The following is an 18938-nucleotide window of genomic DNA, read 5'->3' on the forward strand; positions in this document are numbered from 1 at the left end:
ACTGAGAACTACCAGCCCCTTTCCCCAGTCTCCTGTTTGGGTTTGTTTGTTTGTTGTTTGTTTGTTTGTTTTGAGACAGGGTCTCACTTTGTTGCCCAGGCTGGAATGCAGCGGTGTGATCATGGCTCACTGCAGCCTGGACTTCCTAAGCTCAGGTGATTCTCATACCTCAGCCTCCCAAGTAGCTGGGAACACAGATGCACACCACCACACCCAGCTAACTTTTTATATTTTGTAGCGATGGGGTCTCACTCTGTTGGCCACGCAATCTCAAACACCTGAGCTCAAGCAATCCTCCTGCCTTGGCCTCCCAAAGTGCTGGGATTACAGGCATGAGCCACCACTCCCAGCTCCCACTCTCTTCTTGACTATCCTTTCATAGGAATAAACATGTGCAGTGGCCCATACACAAGAGAACCTTGCTATGTGAAGGAAATCTTTTCTAGATATTCTTGAAAATAGAAAAATCTTTGAATATTGTTATTCTACAATGCCCCATTCCTCTCCCATTTCAGAGGTTAGAGACAGGAGGAAGGTAGTAGGGCAGGGACAAATGAATAATATATCCTTTTTGTCCTCTTTTTTTCCCCCTTTTTTTCTCTGTTTCCTCTCCAAGAAACATATGAAAATCTATGTTTCCCTTCTCCTTTCTCCCTCCCCTATCAGAGATGAGGATGATGAGGAATTCACAGAAAATTATACATAGAAAGCAACAGAAATGGAGACATTAACCAAAACAAGTGGAAAATAAAATTTACATTCACATTCCTGATCTTAAAAGCCCTCTGATAAGGTTTGGCTGTGTTACCATCCAAATCTCATCTTGAACTTCCACATGTTGGGGGAGGGACTCAGTGGGAGGTAATTTAACCATGGGGGCAGGTCTTTCCCATACTGTTCTCCTGATAGTGAATAAGTCTCATGAGATCTGATGGCTTTAGAAGGCAGAGCTTCCCTGCACAAGCTCTCTCTTTGCCTGCTGCCATGCACGTAAGACGTGACGTGCTCCTCCTTACCTTCTGCCATGATTGTGAGGCTTCCCCAGCCATGAGGAACTATGAGTTCTCCATTAAACCTCTTTCCTTTGTAAATTGCCCAGTCTCTGCTATGTCTTTATCAGCAGCATGAAAACAAATATAGTAAATTGGTACCAGTAGAGTGGGGAGTTGGTGAAAAGATACTGGAAAGTGTAGAAGTGACTTTGGAACTGTGTAACCGACAGAGGTTAGAGCAGTTTGCAGGGCTCTGAAGAAGAAAGGAAAATGTGGGAAACTTTGGAACTTCCTAGAGACTTGTTGAATGGCTTTCACAAAAATGCTGATAGTGATATGAACAATAAGGTCCGGGCTGAGATGGTCTCAGATGGAGAGGAGGAACTTGTTGGGAACTGGAGTAAAGGTGACTCTTGTTATAGTTTTTTGTTTGTTTGCTTGTTTGTTTAAAAGAAAAATCTGCAATTATTAGTTTATTAGTATCATCCAGGACTCAGATGTTCAGTATTCCTCCTGAAATTACATAAACAAATGCAAATGGAAAGAATCCAAGTCAAAATTCTGTAACAAAACAGCACTCCATCACAAAAGCATGTAAAATTACAAGAATGCCATTTTAAAATACTGGCACTTTAAGAAAACCATAATCTTGAAAACCTCAAAATTGCCAAATTGTTCCCTAAACTGCTAAGCAGATAAACATGACTAATGAATGAGTTTGTTTTGTAAAGAAAAATCATTCAAATAAATTGAATAATTCATACTGAGGTGCAAAGTTTAAGTGTCTTCTTTCCTCCTATTTGGATTTTTGATGGGGCAAACCATAATATAGGAAAATATATGCTGTTTTGAATGTGACATCTTTGTTTTAAAAGTTGGCCCAATTAATTAAAAATACTTTTAATGGAAAGTCTCATTTCCTGAGCAGTCTATATTTAGATAAATGGGAAAAGACATCTATAGCCAGCATTTTTGTAGTCTCCACTGAGACTAATGTCAACAAAAAGTTTAATACAGCAGTCTTGTATTTTAAGCTCATGCTTTTGGGGATACATTCGCAGGTCTTCTTTAATGTAGGAACTACAAGATATAACTGCCATTACATGGTAATGGGAGTTAAAGAATAGAGTCCTCATGTAAAGGTTAGAACATACTTTTCTATTACTCCTTCAAGGACAGACTTTCAAAATGTTTGATTCTAATAATCCCATGCTTTGAGTAGATTGATTACTCTTCAGTTTGTAAATATAAGCGGGCTATGTTAAATTTCTTAACTGATCAAGATTTTGGATGTTCAGTTATGGATGAAAACGATCTCAACTTAACTTTACCCCCATATGATATGCAGGGTGTGTAGGCAAAAGCTTTTTATTAGCTAACTATATGAAAGGATAAACCCTGTAATAATTCATGTGATTCAAAATGGGCAAAGGCAAAGACTAACTTCCCCTCAAGAAGAAAAATTTCAGACCTATGAAAAGGACAATAATACCAATTAAAAAACTGTATTTACTTAGAAGCATTCAGAATGTAAACAAAACAGCTGAAACTTTTTTTTTTTTTTTTTGCAATTACAGAGTGGTATTCAGTTAACAGAACAACAATTATTTCATATAAACTGCATCAGAGACAGCTGAAGATGAAAAAAGTACAACCCCCATATATAACTAATTTGTGCTGTGCACCAACAAGAACCTGCTTTAAATTTCCATGCCAATTTACAACCCTCGTACTATACCAGGCAAGGTTAGTGGCTACTGAAAATACCACCAGGACAGGGCTATCTAAAGACACATTCGGTAGTGTGTTAACTATACAAAAAAAGACACTGTACAGTTTAAAAACAAATCCTACACAGCCTTACATTTCAATTTTTAAAGGAGTGAGTTGTGTACAGGGGGGTTAAATGCTTTATAGACAAGAAAAAAGCTGTGCTAGAACTAACTTATTCATCATCTTCTTCATCTTCATCTTCTTCATCTTCCTCCTCCTCATCATCCTCTTCATCTTCCTTATCTTCCTCCTCATCCTTCTTTTTCTTGCTTTTTTCAGCCTTGACAAATCCCTTTTTTGCTGCATCAGGCCTTCCTTTAGCTCAATATGCAGCAATAACCTTTTTGTATTTTTCCTTCAGCTTCACAGCCTTCTTTTCACAAGGCTGCTTGTCATCTGCAGCAGTGTTATTCCACATCTCTCCCAGTTTCTTCACAACATCACCAATGGGCAGGCCAGGATGTTCTCCTTCCATATTTGGGTGATACTCAGAGCAGAACAGGAAAAAGGCTGAAGGAGGCCTCTCGGGTGCATTGAGATCTTTGAACTCCTTTCCTGTCGATAGGTTTTCATTTCTCTTTCATAACAGGCCTTGTCCGCCTTTGCCATATCTTCAAAGTTTCCTTTCTCTTTAGGAGACATGGTCTTCCACCACTCTGGGCACTTCTTAGAAAGCTCTGAGAAATTGACTGAAGCATCTGGATGCTTCTTCTTATGCTCCTCCCTACAAGTTTGCACAAAAAATGCATATGATGACATTTTCCCTCTGGGCTTCTTAGGATCTTCTTTGCCCATGTTTAGTTATTTTTCCTTAGCAAGGTATAGAGTTGCCCAGTGCCCATCCAGCTCTCACTTGCCCCAGCACTGTCTCTGTGGAGCTCATTGTACTGCCTCTTCTTATGTTCTAGCAATGAGACTGGTGGCATTTTGCTCCTGCCCTAGAGATTTGTGGAACTTTGAACTTGAGAGAGATGATTTAGGGTATCTGGCAGAAGACATTTCTAAGCAGCAAAACAATCAAGAGGTGACTTGGGTGCTGTTGAAGGCATTCTGTTTTAAAAGGGAATCAGAGCATAAAAGTTCAGAAAACCTGCAACCTGACAACGCAATAGAAAAAAAAAATCTTATTTTCTGAGAAGAAATCCAAGCCAACTGCAGAAATTTGCATAAATAACCAGGAGCCCAATGTTAATCCCCAAAGCAATGGGGAAAATGTCTCCAGGGCATGTCAGAGGTCTTCACCACAGCCCCTCCCATCACAGGCCTGCGGGCCTAGGAGGAAAAAGTGGTTTCATGGACCAGGCCCAGAGTCCCCATGCTGTGTGCAGCCAAGGGACTTGGTGCCTGAATCCCAGCTGCTCCAGCTGTGGCTAAAAGGGGCCAACATAGAGCTCAGGCAGTGACTTCAGAGGGTGCAAGCCTGAAGACCTGGCAGCTTCCACCTTGTGTTGAGCCTGCAAGTGCACAGAAGTCAAGAACTGAGGTTTGAGAACCTCCACCTAGATTTCAGAGGATGTATGGAAATGCCTGGATGTGCAGGCAGAAGTTTGCTACAGGGGCAGGGATCTCATGGAAAACCTCTGCTAGGGCAGTGCAGAAGGGAATGTGGGGTCAGAGCCCCCACACAGAGTCTCTACTGGGGCACTACCTAGTGGAGCTGTGAGAAGAGGGCAACCGCCCTTCAGACCCCAGAATGTCAGATCCATGTGCTTGGAAAAGCTGCAGACACGCAATGACAGCCTGTGAAAGCAGCCAGGAGGGAAGCTGTACCCTGCAAAGCCACAGGAGCAGAGCTGCCCAAGACCATGGGAACCCAACTCTTGCATCAGCGTGACCTGGATGTGAGACATGGAGTCAAAGGAGATCATTTTGGAGCTTTAAGATTTGACTGGCCTGCTGGATTTCAGACCTGCATGGGGCCTGTAGGCCCTTTGTTTTGACCAATTTCTCCCATTTGGAATGGCTGTATTTACCCAATGCCTGTACCCCCACTGTATCTAGGAAGTAACTAACCAACTTTTGATTTTACAGGCTCATAGGTGGAAGGGACTTGCCATGTCTCAGTTGAGACTTTGGACTGTGGATTTTTGAGTTAATGCTGAAATGAGTTAAGACTTTGGTGGGGACTGTGACTGTTGGGAAGGCATAATTGCTTTTGAAGTGTGAGGACATGAGATTTGGGATGGGCCAGGGGCAAAGTAATATGGCTGGGCTGTGTCCCCACCCAAATGTCATCTTGAATTCTCACATGTTGGGAGAGGGGCCCAGAGGGAGGTAACTGAATCATAAGGGTAGGTCTTTCCCATGCTGTTCTCATGATAGTGAATAAGTCTCACAAGATCTGATGGCTTTATAAGGCAGAGTTTCCCTGCACAAGCTCTCTCTTTGCCTGACATAATCCATGTAAGATGTGATTTGCTCCTCTTTGCTCCTGCGGTGATTGTGAGGCTTCCCCAGCCACATGAAACTGTGAGTTCTCCATTAAACCTTTTTCCTCTGTAAATTGCCCGGTCTCTAGTCTGTCTTTATCAGCATTGTGAAAATGGACTAGTACATCCTCCTAAACAGATTTCCAAAGAGTATTTTATTCCACTTCCTTATTTTGCAATGGATACAGTAAAAATAAAGCATTATCATAATGAATATATGCAACATATAAAAATCTTCTTTTTAATGCATCAGAATTTCTGAATTTGAAGCACTTCCTTTACTACATGCTGCCCAAGACCTTTTTTATTTTGTTGTTGTTGTTTGAAACAAAGTCTCACTCTGTCACCCAGGCTGGAGTACAGTGGCAGGATCTTGTCTCACTGCAGCCTCTGCCTCCTAGGCTCAAGAAATCCTCCCACCTCAGCCTCCCAAGTATTAATAGCTGGGACTACAGGCACATACTACCATGCCCAGCTAATTTTTTTTTTAACTTTTAGTAGAGATAAGGTCTCACTATGCTGCCCAGGGCGGTCTTGAACTCCTGAGCTCAACCTATTCTCCTGCCTTGGCCTCCCAAAGGGTGGGGATTATAGGCATGAATCACTGTGCCAGGCACTAAGCCATTTTAGAACAATTTTTAAAAAGCTAGATGTTCGCCAATGTTTTAACAAGTAAACACAAGGCCAGGTGTGGTGGCTCACTCCTGTAATCTCAGCACTTTGGGGGGTCAAGGTGGGTGGATCACGAGGTCAGGAGATCAAGACCATCCTGGCTAACACGGTGAAACCCCATCTCTACTAAAAATACAAAGAATTAGCCAGGCATGGTAGCACGTGCCTGTAGTCCCAGCTACTCAGGAGACTGAGGCAGGAGAATCACTTGAACAGGGAAGCGGAGGTTGCAGTGAGCCGAGATTGCACCACTGCACTCTAGCCTGGGTGACAGATCAAGACTCCATCTCAAAAAATAAAAAAAGTAAACACAAATAGTTATTACTCAAATGTGATCTGTAGTTGATTTTGTTTGGTTTTACTTCTCATTCCTTTCTATATATTCTAAATTTTTAATGACAAACATTTTTGGGGTGGGGGACAGGGTCTCACTCTGTTGCCCAGGCTGGAGTGCAATGACACTATCATGGCTCACTGAAGCCTTGACTTCCCAAGCACAGGTGATTCTCCCCTATCAGCCTCCTGAGTAGCTGAGACTACAGGCATGGGCCACCACACCTGGCTAATTTTTTTGTATTTTTTTGTAAGGATGGGGTTCTGCCATGTTGCCTAGGCTACACATTTATTATTTTTATGATTAAAAATAAATATATTTTGAAGGATTTTAAACTAACTGAAAATTTAGTTTTAGAAAAAACAGTTGCAATACAAATGTAGAAACACAATAAGCACTTCAAATAGTATAAACCAAACAGTGAACCCATTAAGAGGGACTTAAGAAGCCTATATTATTTAAAACTTTAAAAAGAAAGAAAGATATGAAGCCTTTTGGTCAGTGAATAATTTATCCTTTTAAATTTGACTTGTCTGAGATTTATTGTACATATATTTCCTGAACTAAAGCCCAGTAATCATGTACATGTATGTACTCACTAAGCGCAAAAAATAGATTCTTTGAAATGAGGACTACTCTCAAAAAAATTCAGGCCATAATGTTAGCACTTTTCAATTGCTTTCTAGTTCTGGAAAATATTCTATATTTCAGCAACATATTCTATAAAACCTCATAAGCTAATATAACCAGGACCAAATTCATGTTTTCAATTATATCTTACCCATGTATCTGTCAAAGGAATTACTGTTAAAGAGACAGCCCTATGAGAAATAAGGTTGCATAACAGAAAGAATAATGAAAAAGGCATCAGAAACTTAGGTTCTAATTCTGATTCTATCAGTGAGAATTTGAGCAAATCACTTAAAATTTTTGGATGCCACCACTTGTCTTAGATATCTCTCCAAGCTTAGACTACTTCCATCTAGGGAATCACGATTAGTCTGGTAACCTGATTAGGTTTCTAGGGTTATACTTATTAACTATGTTTATTCTGTGTTCTAGAACTTTTAAAATGTCATTGGTACATCAACTGGCAAGTGCTTAATTGACAACTGCTAATCATATCTGTGATTCCTTTTTCAGACCAAAGTCTGCAGTGTAACAAAATGTTCAGATTTTACTGTCTCTGGCCAGTGGGAGGTGGTCACTATGCATGAAGAGAAGCAAGAGTCAGCCATCTTTGATGCTGTCATGGTCTGCACTGGCTTTCTTACTAACCCTTATTTGCCACTGGACTCCTTTCCAGGTACAGCATTTTCTGTAACTAACTTTAAGTTTTCTCATGGGAGCCATTCTGATGCTTGATTGGTCTGGGAATGAATTCCTATGGCTGTTCCATTAAATAGTTAAAGTTGGGAGGTAACAGGAGGTTTTTTTTTGTTTTTTTGTTTTGTTTTCTTTTTTTCTAGCCAGCATTTTCTGGCCAGTTTTTGGTTTTCATTTGTTCCAAACAATCTATGAATACACAAGGGCAAAATGGATAACTTTATAAGCAGTTTTATGCTTTACCAAGATTCAGTGTCCCTCAAGTGACTGGTAGCACTCAGAAAGTCTCCTAAGACATGGGATGCTTATACAAGTTGTTAACCTCAGCAGCAGGTACACATTGCCAAAGTTGAGTTTAGAGACCACAAAAGTCAATCTGTGAATAAAGAAAAAAGTGATTTTTTCTATTTGTTTCTTTTATGTGAGTGATAGCAATTAGATTAGAGGTTTACAGCACTGGTCAATAGTCAACAGGGAGATTAGTCTTGGGAGACAAGTTAAGACATCTTTGGGTCTCAGTTTCCTTATCTGCCTTTTGCAACCATGGTCATGTTAATCTATGCCAAATTTTAACTGGATTTTAACTCAATGGAACAGAAAATGTAACGGTTTGGTTTATTTCATCTGCAACAAGCATTCAAAAAGTTAAAACTTCAAGAAACTTTTCTCCAAATCATCTAATGATTGCCTAGAATGATCCCAAGATTCATCTTACCACAATAAATTTATAAACATGCTATGATTCTGGATCTGCCCCAAGAGGTCAGTCAGATCACGTTAGATTAGGATAAAGCATATCCTGAAAATTGCCAGAGAGTAGAATCATTGACTTGGAAAGAAGCAAGTTAAGTCTTCTTCCCAATGCAGGAAATTATTTTTCAGTAGTTTTGAGAGAGGTTCCATAGCCTCTTCTTGAACCCATTCAATAATGGACTCTCATCATCACAGAAGACAACCCAATTTTTTGTCATTCTTGCCTGCAGAGCAAGGCTCTGAGCAGCCATCCACTCCAAAATTCCAGAAAGGAGTACCTAGTCACCACAAGAATCCAGAAAGTTCCATGGCATAGGGAGTAAACTACATTCATTCAGCACTTACAGTATATTGCACTAGGTGCTAAGAATGTAGAGATGAATAAAGCAACACGTAACCTGTATTGGAGGAAAGAATTAAGTTTTATGGAGTCAGTGAAGAAATCACAGTCTACATATGACCTGTAGTGACTCCAATACCATAAACATACACCTCTCATGGTCCTGGATTTTTCCCCCAAAGTCACACAAGTTTACATCAGATTAAAATAATAAAGAACACCTGAAAGCAACTGAGCCAATGTGCTCAGTTTGAGTACAAGAGATAGGGACCCAGCAGGTATGAATTCTGGCGTATACAACCACCTAGCTGTTAGTCTTGAGTCTCCCACTTAACCTTTCTAAGCCTCAAATTCACCCACAAATTGAAGAGCTTGGATTACTTTAACCAACAGTATACATCACAAATCAAGCAAGAAGAGCTCTACAAGACTTGCAGTCTTTCTTAAAACCCATCTTATCCACCACTACCAATTTAAAATCCCTGGCTAAATGATTAAGGAGCCTTTGAGCTCTGAAATTCTGTGATTTTTAGACTTGAAGAGGAGTTCTCCCAACCTCTCTATCTCCTGACTTACAGCAGACTTGCTTAGATGGCACATACTCCTTGCAATGGTTGTTAACTGTCATAAAAATTCAAATTCACTAAAGATGTTTAAAAATATGTATCACAAGCTCTAGAAGCAATTCCAAAGAAGTTGTGCTAAAAAGTCTTAGAAAAAATAATAGGTATCACAGTTAGAATAAACGTATGATTTCCCAAGATGACTACTTTTATCATTCACATATATACATTCTGCTATTTACCTTTTTTCTTTTTTATATACAATTGTTTTTTCTTAGATAGGATATTCTGCTACTTACTAACACAGCCACATTTACCTAGTGTAAGTTCTTACTCTGTCTTCCTGTGAGATAAGAGAAAATATTAGTCTGTTAAGAGACAGCTACAGAGTCTCATTTTTGTCCATTTGTGACCCCCCCCAAAAAAGCCCATCCAAAGAGAATCTAAAATAACATGAGATTCAGGGATAATTCTATGTTTCTGTTTAGACTTTTCCAGCTCTTTCTTCTCAACAGTTCTCTGATCCATATTGGGTTCCTGTGCTGAGTAAATATTCAAACTTTGTTACATCCTTGCTGAATTCCAAATGCTCTGTGTTGTGGTTAGGTTTTAACTTGGATTCATGTTAGATTTCTACTAATTCAAGGTGAGCTAAAGAGCCAGCAGGCCTTGTAAGGTCACTCCCCACAAGTATATACATTTTTCCCCTGATAATCTAGAGGTCTTATTACTTTTTTTAGGAAAAAAGAAGTTCTTTCTTTAGTACAGATTACTTCTGATTATGTAATATTGTCTTAAGAATATTTTCTGCTTAAATTATTGCTGTTAAAAAAAGGAGTATTTTCAAACATTCTCCATTCGTGTGATGTTTCAATAAGATTCAGCATCACTGCCTAAGGTATCCTATCAAGTTAGCCCAGTAGATTGAATCCTGGTGTAACTGACATACTTCCTTTTTCTCTGAGCCAACTCTGGCCCACCCAGCAAACTTAGCCTGAGTTACAGTCAGTCACCAAGTGAACTTCCCCAACTAACGTGAAACTTTGTGAATAGGGACAACATTTTATTTATCTTATTCCCCCCATACCATCTGGCACAGTACCAGGCATATAGCAGAGGTCAAAAAGTTTTCTGAAAAGAGACACTGACTCACAATTCCCTTAAGCTTCCTTGTCCTTGCTCCTTGCTTATGAAAATCTTACATAAATCAAGTGTTAATCAATAGAATATTATTGTCCTGTTGACTTTTATCAACCTTTAAAATGATAATAACTCCTTATACTTTTGCTTAATATGTCTTTATGCCACAATATTTCAACTCAGTAGTTAATTATCTAGTAAGTAAAACTGGAGGCCTATCTAGTGAGATGGAGTAATAACCTCCATTAAATAATTACCTGCCAATGTCTTGTAAAGTCATGTATTCATATTTCATATTTTCTCAGCCTTGAGAAAACTAGTAAAAATGACCAAAATCATCTGTCAAAAGAATATTATCAACTGAAAAATATTTATGTTTCATTCACTGATCCTGTAAATTCTCTATGTGACTTCTCTTTTATTTTCTATAGGTATTAATGCCTTTAAAGGCCAGTACTTTCATAGCCGGCAATATAAGCATCCAGATATATTTAAGGACAAGAGAGTCCTTGTGATTGGAATGGGAAATTCTGGCACAGACATTGCTGTGGAGGCCAGCCACCTGGCGGAAAAGGTACCATTCCTGATGTTACTGGGTGAAGAGCTTTATCTTAAGATGCATGCCTCAAGCAAATGGTGTTTGACACCGTGATAAATGTTAAAGGAATAAAATGCCTCACACACACACAACAGATTACTAAAGAATTTAATTTTTACTGAATGTTCACAAATTTTTCTACGAATCACAGTTGTCATCTTTGCTCCAAAACCAACTTCTCTGACTCCTTTTTACTTTTTTTTTTTTTTTCCCATCATTTTCCCAGCCATCCAACAAGAGCTACAGGACATATTTTTTCCCTACTCAGTCCCATAGGTCAGAACATTCTACCAACTTTTTCCTGCTACTATCTCCCATTTGCCCCTTCCTCTCCTTATTAATTACCAACACCCTCATCAAGTCCATACCACCTCACACTGAGGATATTGCATTGTCCCCCCAATAATAATTGTAGAAATAGTTAATATTTGTTAGGATTATTCTGTGGCCGGCACTGCAGTAAATGTGTTTTCACTGCACTACTTTAACCAATCATCAAAACAAGGCATTGAAGTAGGTACTGTTAGTATCCTTGACTGCACATGAGGAAACCAACGCTTAAAGAAGTTAAAGAACCTGCCTAAAATCTTATCACCAGCATGTGGCAGAGCCAGTTCTCAAACCCAAGTCTCTTTGACTCAAAGCTTACGTTCCTAACTATCCTCTTCTACCTGCTACCTTCAGGCATCTCAAGGGTTTTGCCCTGCATTTCATTTTTGCCTTGTACCACTACTCACAGGTCACTGCCACCCAGCACAAGCCATCTAGACCCCAACTACCAACAAACAAATCCTCAGAAAAGCCTGATCTTATTATAGCACTCTCATGCTGAAAAACCTCTAATTATTCTCTTTACCTGAAAAAAATAAATTACAGATGTAGTGGCTCTGCATCAGAGAGTTTTCTATAATCTGGACCAAATCTGCCATTTTAATTTTAACTTCTGTTTCCTGCATGATGATCAACTGTAGCGCTTTCCAGTTCCTGTCTTTAGTTCCGCTTTGATCACGCCACCCCTCTCTTTTCTGCAGAGCCCCTTTCTTTTCTATTATAATCTACCTTTACATTCCCAGATATCTCACTCCAACATGAAGTGATCTCTCCCTATTCAGAATTTATGTAATATTGTAATTTGCACCCCTCAGTTTTCACTTTTAAATTCTTAATATTGCAAATTACCTTTTATCATATATATCTTCTTTTCAACTATGCTGTAAACTCATTGAGGGCCATTCAGCTGACTAATATGTACTAGATGCTGGCATCTCATGTGCCAAACATTGTGCCAGGCTCTGGAGATACACTGGCAAACACAACCAACAAAATCAAGACACCCACTGTCATGGAGCTTATAGTTGTGGGAAAAACAGATGCCAAATAAACAAGTGTAAATAATTAGACCAATAATTTCAGAAGTGAAAACAGCTGTCAAGAAAAAAGGTTGGGAGCCTGTAACATTGATATCCGGACTTTCAAAACAAGGCTCGATGATTGATTCATTCATTGAAAGATTGTATTTTGTTGTTTTTTTGTTTTTGGTTTTTTTTTGTTGTTGTTGTTATAGAGACGGGTTTTCGCCACATTGGCCAGGCTAGTCTTGAACTCCTGACCTCAAGTGATCCACTCACCTTAGCCTCCCAAAGTGCTAGGATTACAGATGTGAGCCATTGTGCCTGGCCCATTGACTGATGGGTTGATTGATTTGTAGAAACTTAGCAATTTGGTTGGCATTATCCTAAAGGAAGAGAAAGGAGGCCCTGAAACAAATATTAACATAGGCCCATCCACTGTGACCATCACACGTGCATATCATTATTTCTGTTTCTCTAATTGTTCAGAAATGTCTTCAATCAGAAAACATGCTTTGACATACATCTTATCATTTATCTATTAACAAAGAAACTCCCTGTAGCTTAGAAGATCATTCACATCTAGCAAAATGTTGTATCCAATTCTGCATCAAGACACAGAGAGGCAGGTTTAGTGCAAACGCCTCATGTCAGAACCACTGATGTATCTGTAGTTCTTGCCACCTCATTTCCAGTGTTGTCTTTCCAGCTCCATTATGAGGCCAAAGAAAATATATAACACAAACACGGATGCTGGAGCTGTGGCCATCATGCCCCAGTTTGGCGGCGGGTCGGGGGGGGAGACAATCTGTTAAATTAGCTGTTTTGTATCAGCAAAGTAACAGCTTGCTTAACTATTTTCTTTGTAAGCAATTGTACAGGAAACTCCTTATTGTGCAAGTACTAAAACTATTAGCTTCATGAACTCCGTCAACTGGTAAACTCAAACGGCCAATGTTATAAAGAACAAATACCAAAAGTAATAGTAGTACAGAATTTATCAGTTAAGCCAATGGTTTGCACTGAAACTCTGTAGACAACTCTGATACTGCCATGCCCTGTTCTTACTGCCTACAATTATAGTGAGCACACTAAGTAGCAATCACTTGTTCATTGTTTCCTTAGATAGACTGTAGGTCCCTATGGTTTGCTAAAGGCTGGCAGATAATAAGTATTCAATAATATATCTTAAGGCATTTTAACACTCTAGATGCTCTGAATTCTAATCTCAAAAGGATTGACTTTAAAATATAAGTTAGAAGAACCAAGACTATCTTGTCAGGGATGTATTTTCAGAGTGGCAGACTTTTCAGCGCCTTTCCATTCATGGCACTTCTTGAATCTCTGGCAGAACCAGCCAGCCCTTTTCACAGTGTCAAATGAAGGAATGTCTTTGATTGCTTCCAGGTGTTCCTCAGCACCACCGGAGGCGGATGGGTGATCAGCCGAATCTTTGACTCAGGCTACCCATGGGACATGGTGTTCATGACACGATTTCAGAACATGTTGAGAAATTCTCTCCCAACTCCAATTGTGACTTGGTTGATGGTGCGAAAGATAAACAACTGGCTCAATCATGCAAATTACGGCTTAATACCAGAAGAGAGGTAAATACCAGAAGAGAGGTAAAAGCCTCGGCCTTTCCAGCAGTCTGTACAAGCCGGGCAGTACCATAGCAACATGACTGAATGTGTTGGAACACTTGATACAAAGTTGCTCGATAATAACAGCTAACTGTTCTTAAGTGCTCAGAAAGTGAAATTATGTATTTCACCTTGTCAGCAACACTTTAAGTATTATTATAATAATCCTTTTATTATGGAGAAACTGAAACAGCAAAATTTAGCCATTTACCCAAGCTCGCTGAGTAGTAAGTGAACTCTGTGACCTTGCAAGTTACTTGAGCCTCAGCTGTAGCAAAAAGAGAATGATTTGTCTATGACTTTGTTGACAAAAGAAACACACTTGCCTAGTTTCACTGTGTGGGAAAAACCGAATCCCACAGTTGCCCCTCACCATCTCTCTAATGGTAGAGCCTTCTTCCCTTTGTCAAGATTGACCTTGGCCCCAAAAATGGTTCAGCTTATACAAGATCAACTCACAAAGTGTTTGTCTTGTGATTCCAAAGGTATAGCCAGAAAAAGATAATTCTGCCCTTGTTCCTTTAAATACATGCATGTTTCCCTTATACAGCTGCTTCCTAGGAAGACACTAGAGCTTTCAGAAGTTCTCATCTAATCTAGAAGTCCCTGGTTTCCCTTGTAGCCCTTCAGCTCTTAACTCTCTCTAGAATGACAGTGATAGATGAATGCTGAAAATCAACAAGAGAAACAGAAGTTAGAAAAGGTGCTGGCTTCCTCCTCAGGCTTGCAAACTCTAGTAAATGGCAAGCATATTTTATAATCCTTCTTGAACATTCATGAATCCCCTTCCACTGAAGTAACATCTCCCAAGACTTGCAGCAATCCTTGTCCAACCAAGGAGAGAGCCCCAGAATGAGAGAGGAAGGTAAAGAGAAGGGAGAGCTGGCTGCATTGTTCACTGACAGGTCTCCTCCCTGTCCATGTTTTTGTTTAGGACTCAGCTGAAAGAGTTTGTACTAAATGATGAGCTCCCAGGCCGCATCATCACTGGGAAAGTGTTCATCAGGCCAAGCATAAAAGAGGTAAAGGAAAACTCTGTCATATTTAACAACACTTCAAAGGAAGAGCCTATCGATATCATTGTCTTTGCCACTGGATACACATTTGCTTTCCCCTTTCTTGATGAGTCTGTAGTGAAAGTTGAAGATGGCCAGGCCTCACTGTACAAGTATATCTTCCCTGCACATCTGCAAAAGCCAACACTGGCCATTATTGGCCTCATCAAACCCTTGGGTTCCATGATACCTACAGGAGAAACACAAGCTCGTTGGGCTGTTCGAGTCCTGAAAGGTAAGTGGAAGAAATAGCAGGGCATGTGTTTTTGGTTTGTCATGTGATTCTGGATACTGGAAATGTTGAGACTATTATCCGGCTTCTATTTAAAATAACAGAATCTTTAAAAGCAGGATGCATTCTATTGTTTGCTGAATTATACCGTCATAATGATGTGTTCCATTACCAGCATAAATGGTATATGAGGGTCAAAAATATAGGCTGTGTCTAAGTCTACTGTTATATTTTTTCTTTTTTATTTTTAAGAGACAGAGCCTCACTATCTTGTCCAGACTAGTGTGCAGTGGCTATTCATAGGCATGATCATAGATTACTGCACCATCAAAGTCCTAGTCTCAAGCAATCCTCCTGCCTCAGCCTTCTGAGTATCTGAGACTACCGACATGCACACTGCACCCAGCTACCTGTTATTTTGAATAAAACAAAATGACAGGTAACAGTTTTGTCAGTTGACTGAATCAACTGGCTCAATTAAAATTTTTAAACTCAAGCAACTGAATGACAAAATTCAGCCAAACTAGTTGTGAGATTCTGCTATGTCAAATAACTAGTGAGATGACCAGATGCTTATCTTTTCAGCTGATGGCATTATTACCAGGAGTCCCAACAAGTCAGCTCAGGCTGCTAACATTTTTGCCAGAAGGATCAATGAGTAGCTGGTACTGGACATGAAAGGAGAGCCATAGTAAAGCATCTTTATCCATAAGTCAACAGCTAGACCTAAACTTAAGTTGTATTTTGGGTTTTCATTTTAATCCTACAGGTGTAAATAAGTTACCACCACCGAGTGTCATGATAGAGGAAATTAATGCAAGGAGAGAAAACAAGCCCAGTTGGTAAGTTAACTACTTATGGACCCTTTTTAAACTATAACTGAAATTGGTAAAAAAGAAAAAAAAAGTAGAAGAGAGATGAAAGTTACATTGGAGAAAAAAAGAAGCATCTGAGACTTAGAAGAAAAATACTAGGAGAGCCTATTTAAGAAGAGAGAAGGGAAGGGGGAATTTAGAATTTTTAATGTCCCCAAAGTCATCACTTCAGCCCATAGTTTTCTAGCATCACATAGAGTTTGGATTCCAAGCCAAGTACTACATAATTAACCCTAATCTACCAGGTACATTATTCCATGCCTTATCCATAATCAGCAGGCAAGCAGTTGTACCTATTTACTCCGACACTAGAAGTGTCTGCTCATTCATTCATTCATTGAACAAGTCTTTATCTGCTCTATTGTTGCTTTTGCTTTCCATTTTTAATTGGCTGGAAAAAAGGAAGAAGAAAAATAAAATTTTGTGATATGTGGAAAATCACATGAAATGGAAATCATGTTGGCCGTAAATAAGATTTTATTGGAACACAGCCATGTTTATTAACGTACATATTGTCAATGGCTGTTTTTGTGTTACAGTACCAAAGTTATTTAGCAGTTGAGATAGAAACTGTAATGTGGTTCTCAAAGCCTGAAGCATTTACTGTCTGGCCTTTTTCAGAATAAAGTTTATTGACCACTTCTCTGTGGGAAAGGTTTTCGCTTGTGCTGTGCTCTGTGGCTACCACACAAAGCTGGAGTGAAATGAAAGGCTGATGGCCAGCAAAGTAGAGTCTTTGCCCTCCCCTCTCACTCTCAATCCAACCAAAACATTTCTGATTGTACCCATTTTGTTTTATCTGTTCATCTGTTTCTGTATTTGGTATACATTTTCACTTGAAATAAAGGTTCTGTGGCAAAAAAAAAAAAAAAAACAAGTTTTAAAATCATTGCATCTAAGGAACTTACTATCACTCTCTTATTCATATATATTCCCAAACTTCAAGGGTTGATCTATCCTTGTCAAAGTACCAAATTCCAAAACAATAATAGCATTTTAGATGTCTCTTCTTTATCAACCTGGGATATGATCTGATCTTCATTATGGAACTCCAGTGTAATAGATAACTAATTAGAACTGCTATACAATGAAAATCTTGTCACGCATGTCAGCAAACAATTTTAGGGTCCAGGTACAGTGGCTCATGCCTGTAATCCCAGCACTTTGGGAGGCTAATGTAGGAGGATCATTTGAGCTCAGGACTTTGAGACCAGCCGGGACAACAGAGCAAGCCCCCATCCCAACAAAATAAAAGTTAGTTAGGCATGGTGGCTTATGCTTGTAGTCCCAGGAGGCTGAGCCAGGAGGATCACTTGAGCTGAGGAGTTCAAGGTTGCAGTGAGCTATGGTCATGCCACTGCAATCCAGCTTAGGTGACAGAGCAAGACCTTGTCTCAAAAAAAAAAAAAGAAAGAAAGAAAGAAAGAAAAAGAAGAATTAATTAATTAAAGCCTAATACGAGCATTTCAGGGAATTTTACCCTATGGATTTTTGTGGCTTTTCACATTATACAAATCACTGGATTTGTTATTACTGAATAATGGAATTTTATAAAGATTTAGAAATTTTAAAATGTATTTTCCTCTAGAAATTGCTAATTATTTCACAAAAGAACTAAGATGTATTATGAGCATTCAGAGCACCCATTAAAAGCCATATGTCTAAAGTATCTTTTGAAGGGACTCATCTTGATTTAAGAAACAGAAGGCGACCATTAGATAGCTAGGGAAACAAAGGGGAAAATGCAGAAACCATCCCAAATTCTGCAGCAGTATTTGTTTGCTTTGGGCACTTGTACTTGTTCTAAGATTATCATTATTAATTTTTTTGTCTTCACCTTTTCCCCCAATTTTCCTTTTATAAAGGTTTGGCTTGTGCTACTGCAAGGCTTTACAATCAGATTATATCACATACATAGATGAACTCCTGACCTATATCAATGCAAAACCCAAGCTGTTCTCTATGCTCCTAACGGATCCACACCTGGCTCTGACCGTCTTCTTTGGCCCATGCTCACCATACCAGTTCCGCTTGACTGGCCCAGGAAAATGGGAAGGAGCCAGAAATGCCATCATGACCCAGTGGGACCGAACATTCAAGGTCACCAAAGGTCGAGTTGTACAAGAGTCTCCATCTCCCTTTGAAAGTTTTCTTAAACTCTTTAGCTTTCTGGCTTTGCTTGTGGCTATTTTTCTGATTGTGCTATAAGTGGAAGATTTCCTAAATGGCAGATGCACAGAGTAGATTTACAATGCTCCAATTCCTCTCTTACAGCAATATTGCCTTCACAGTTATAAACCGTATTCACTAATAAAGGGCACCCTCTTGCTTCCCTGGCTGGCCCCAGGGCTACCACTGGTATTCCTGAGGCTCTCCCAGCTCCACTGTGTCTAACGCTAGAGAATGATAACTAAGATTTCTGTTCATTTGAAGGTTGTTGGAAAGTTACAGGTTCATTTTAGAAAGAAAGCTGTTCTTGACAGCACTCTGAGCCATCATACCTCTTTCCCATGTAAACTATTTTCACAGATCTAAACTAAAACCCCTTACTTCACAAATGATTGTGTTGTGCTGAAATGGTGCTCTTCTTAGAGTATTGGCTTATTAAAAGTAAAAAAATAAACCTAGAAATTGATTGTTTCAAGTGATCTTTTGTTCTCTTATTAAAGGTTCAGAAAACAGAGAAAAAGATGAGAATTCTATGAATAAAGCCTGTAAAAGGATAGGGGGTTCAATGAGTTACCTTGAGAGTTTCCCAAAGGACTGTACCTGCCTGAGACTGTTCATTCCTCCAGAACACTCTTTATAACAAATCTGGTACTCCAGCTGGCCTCCCAAAGACCTCAGTCAGATTCCACAGAAAA

The 18938-nt window shown here is 39.4% G+C and overlaps 1 protein-coding gene and 1 pseudogene across 5 annotated transcripts in view; one reads left to right on the forward strand and one right to left on the reverse strand.

Moving 5' to 3' along the window:
* The window catches only part of FMO1 (flavin containing dimethylaniline monoxygenase 1), a 37884-nt gene extending 19179 nt beyond the window's left edge, over positions 1-18705 (forward strand). Inside the window, exons 4-10 of one of the 5 annotated variants that reach the window (XM_028840251.2) lie at positions 7344-7506; positions 10754-10896; positions 13677-13876; positions 14847-14934; positions 15040-15202; positions 15969-16041; positions 17940-18705. In XM_028840251.2, the coding sequence (XP_028696084.1) occupies positions 7344-7506; positions 10754-10896; positions 13677-13876; positions 14847-14934; positions 15040-15202; positions 15969-16041; positions 17940-18282 (1173 nt within the window). In that variant the 3' untranslated portion in view covers positions 18283-18705. 5 annotated transcript variants of the gene reach the window in all.
* Positions 2800-3663, reverse strand: LOC703849 (high mobility group protein B1 pseudogene; annotated as a pseudogene).
* Positions 18706-18938: the final 233 nt, after the last annotated feature.

This window comes from Macaca mulatta, chromosome 1 (assembly GCF_049350105.2).
Source record: "Macaca mulatta isolate MMU2019108-1 chromosome 1, T2T-MMU8v2.0, whole genome shotgun sequence".
In the NCBI taxonomy this organism is placed as follows: domain Eukaryota; kingdom Metazoa; phylum Chordata; class Mammalia; order Primates; family Cercopithecidae; genus Macaca; species Macaca mulatta.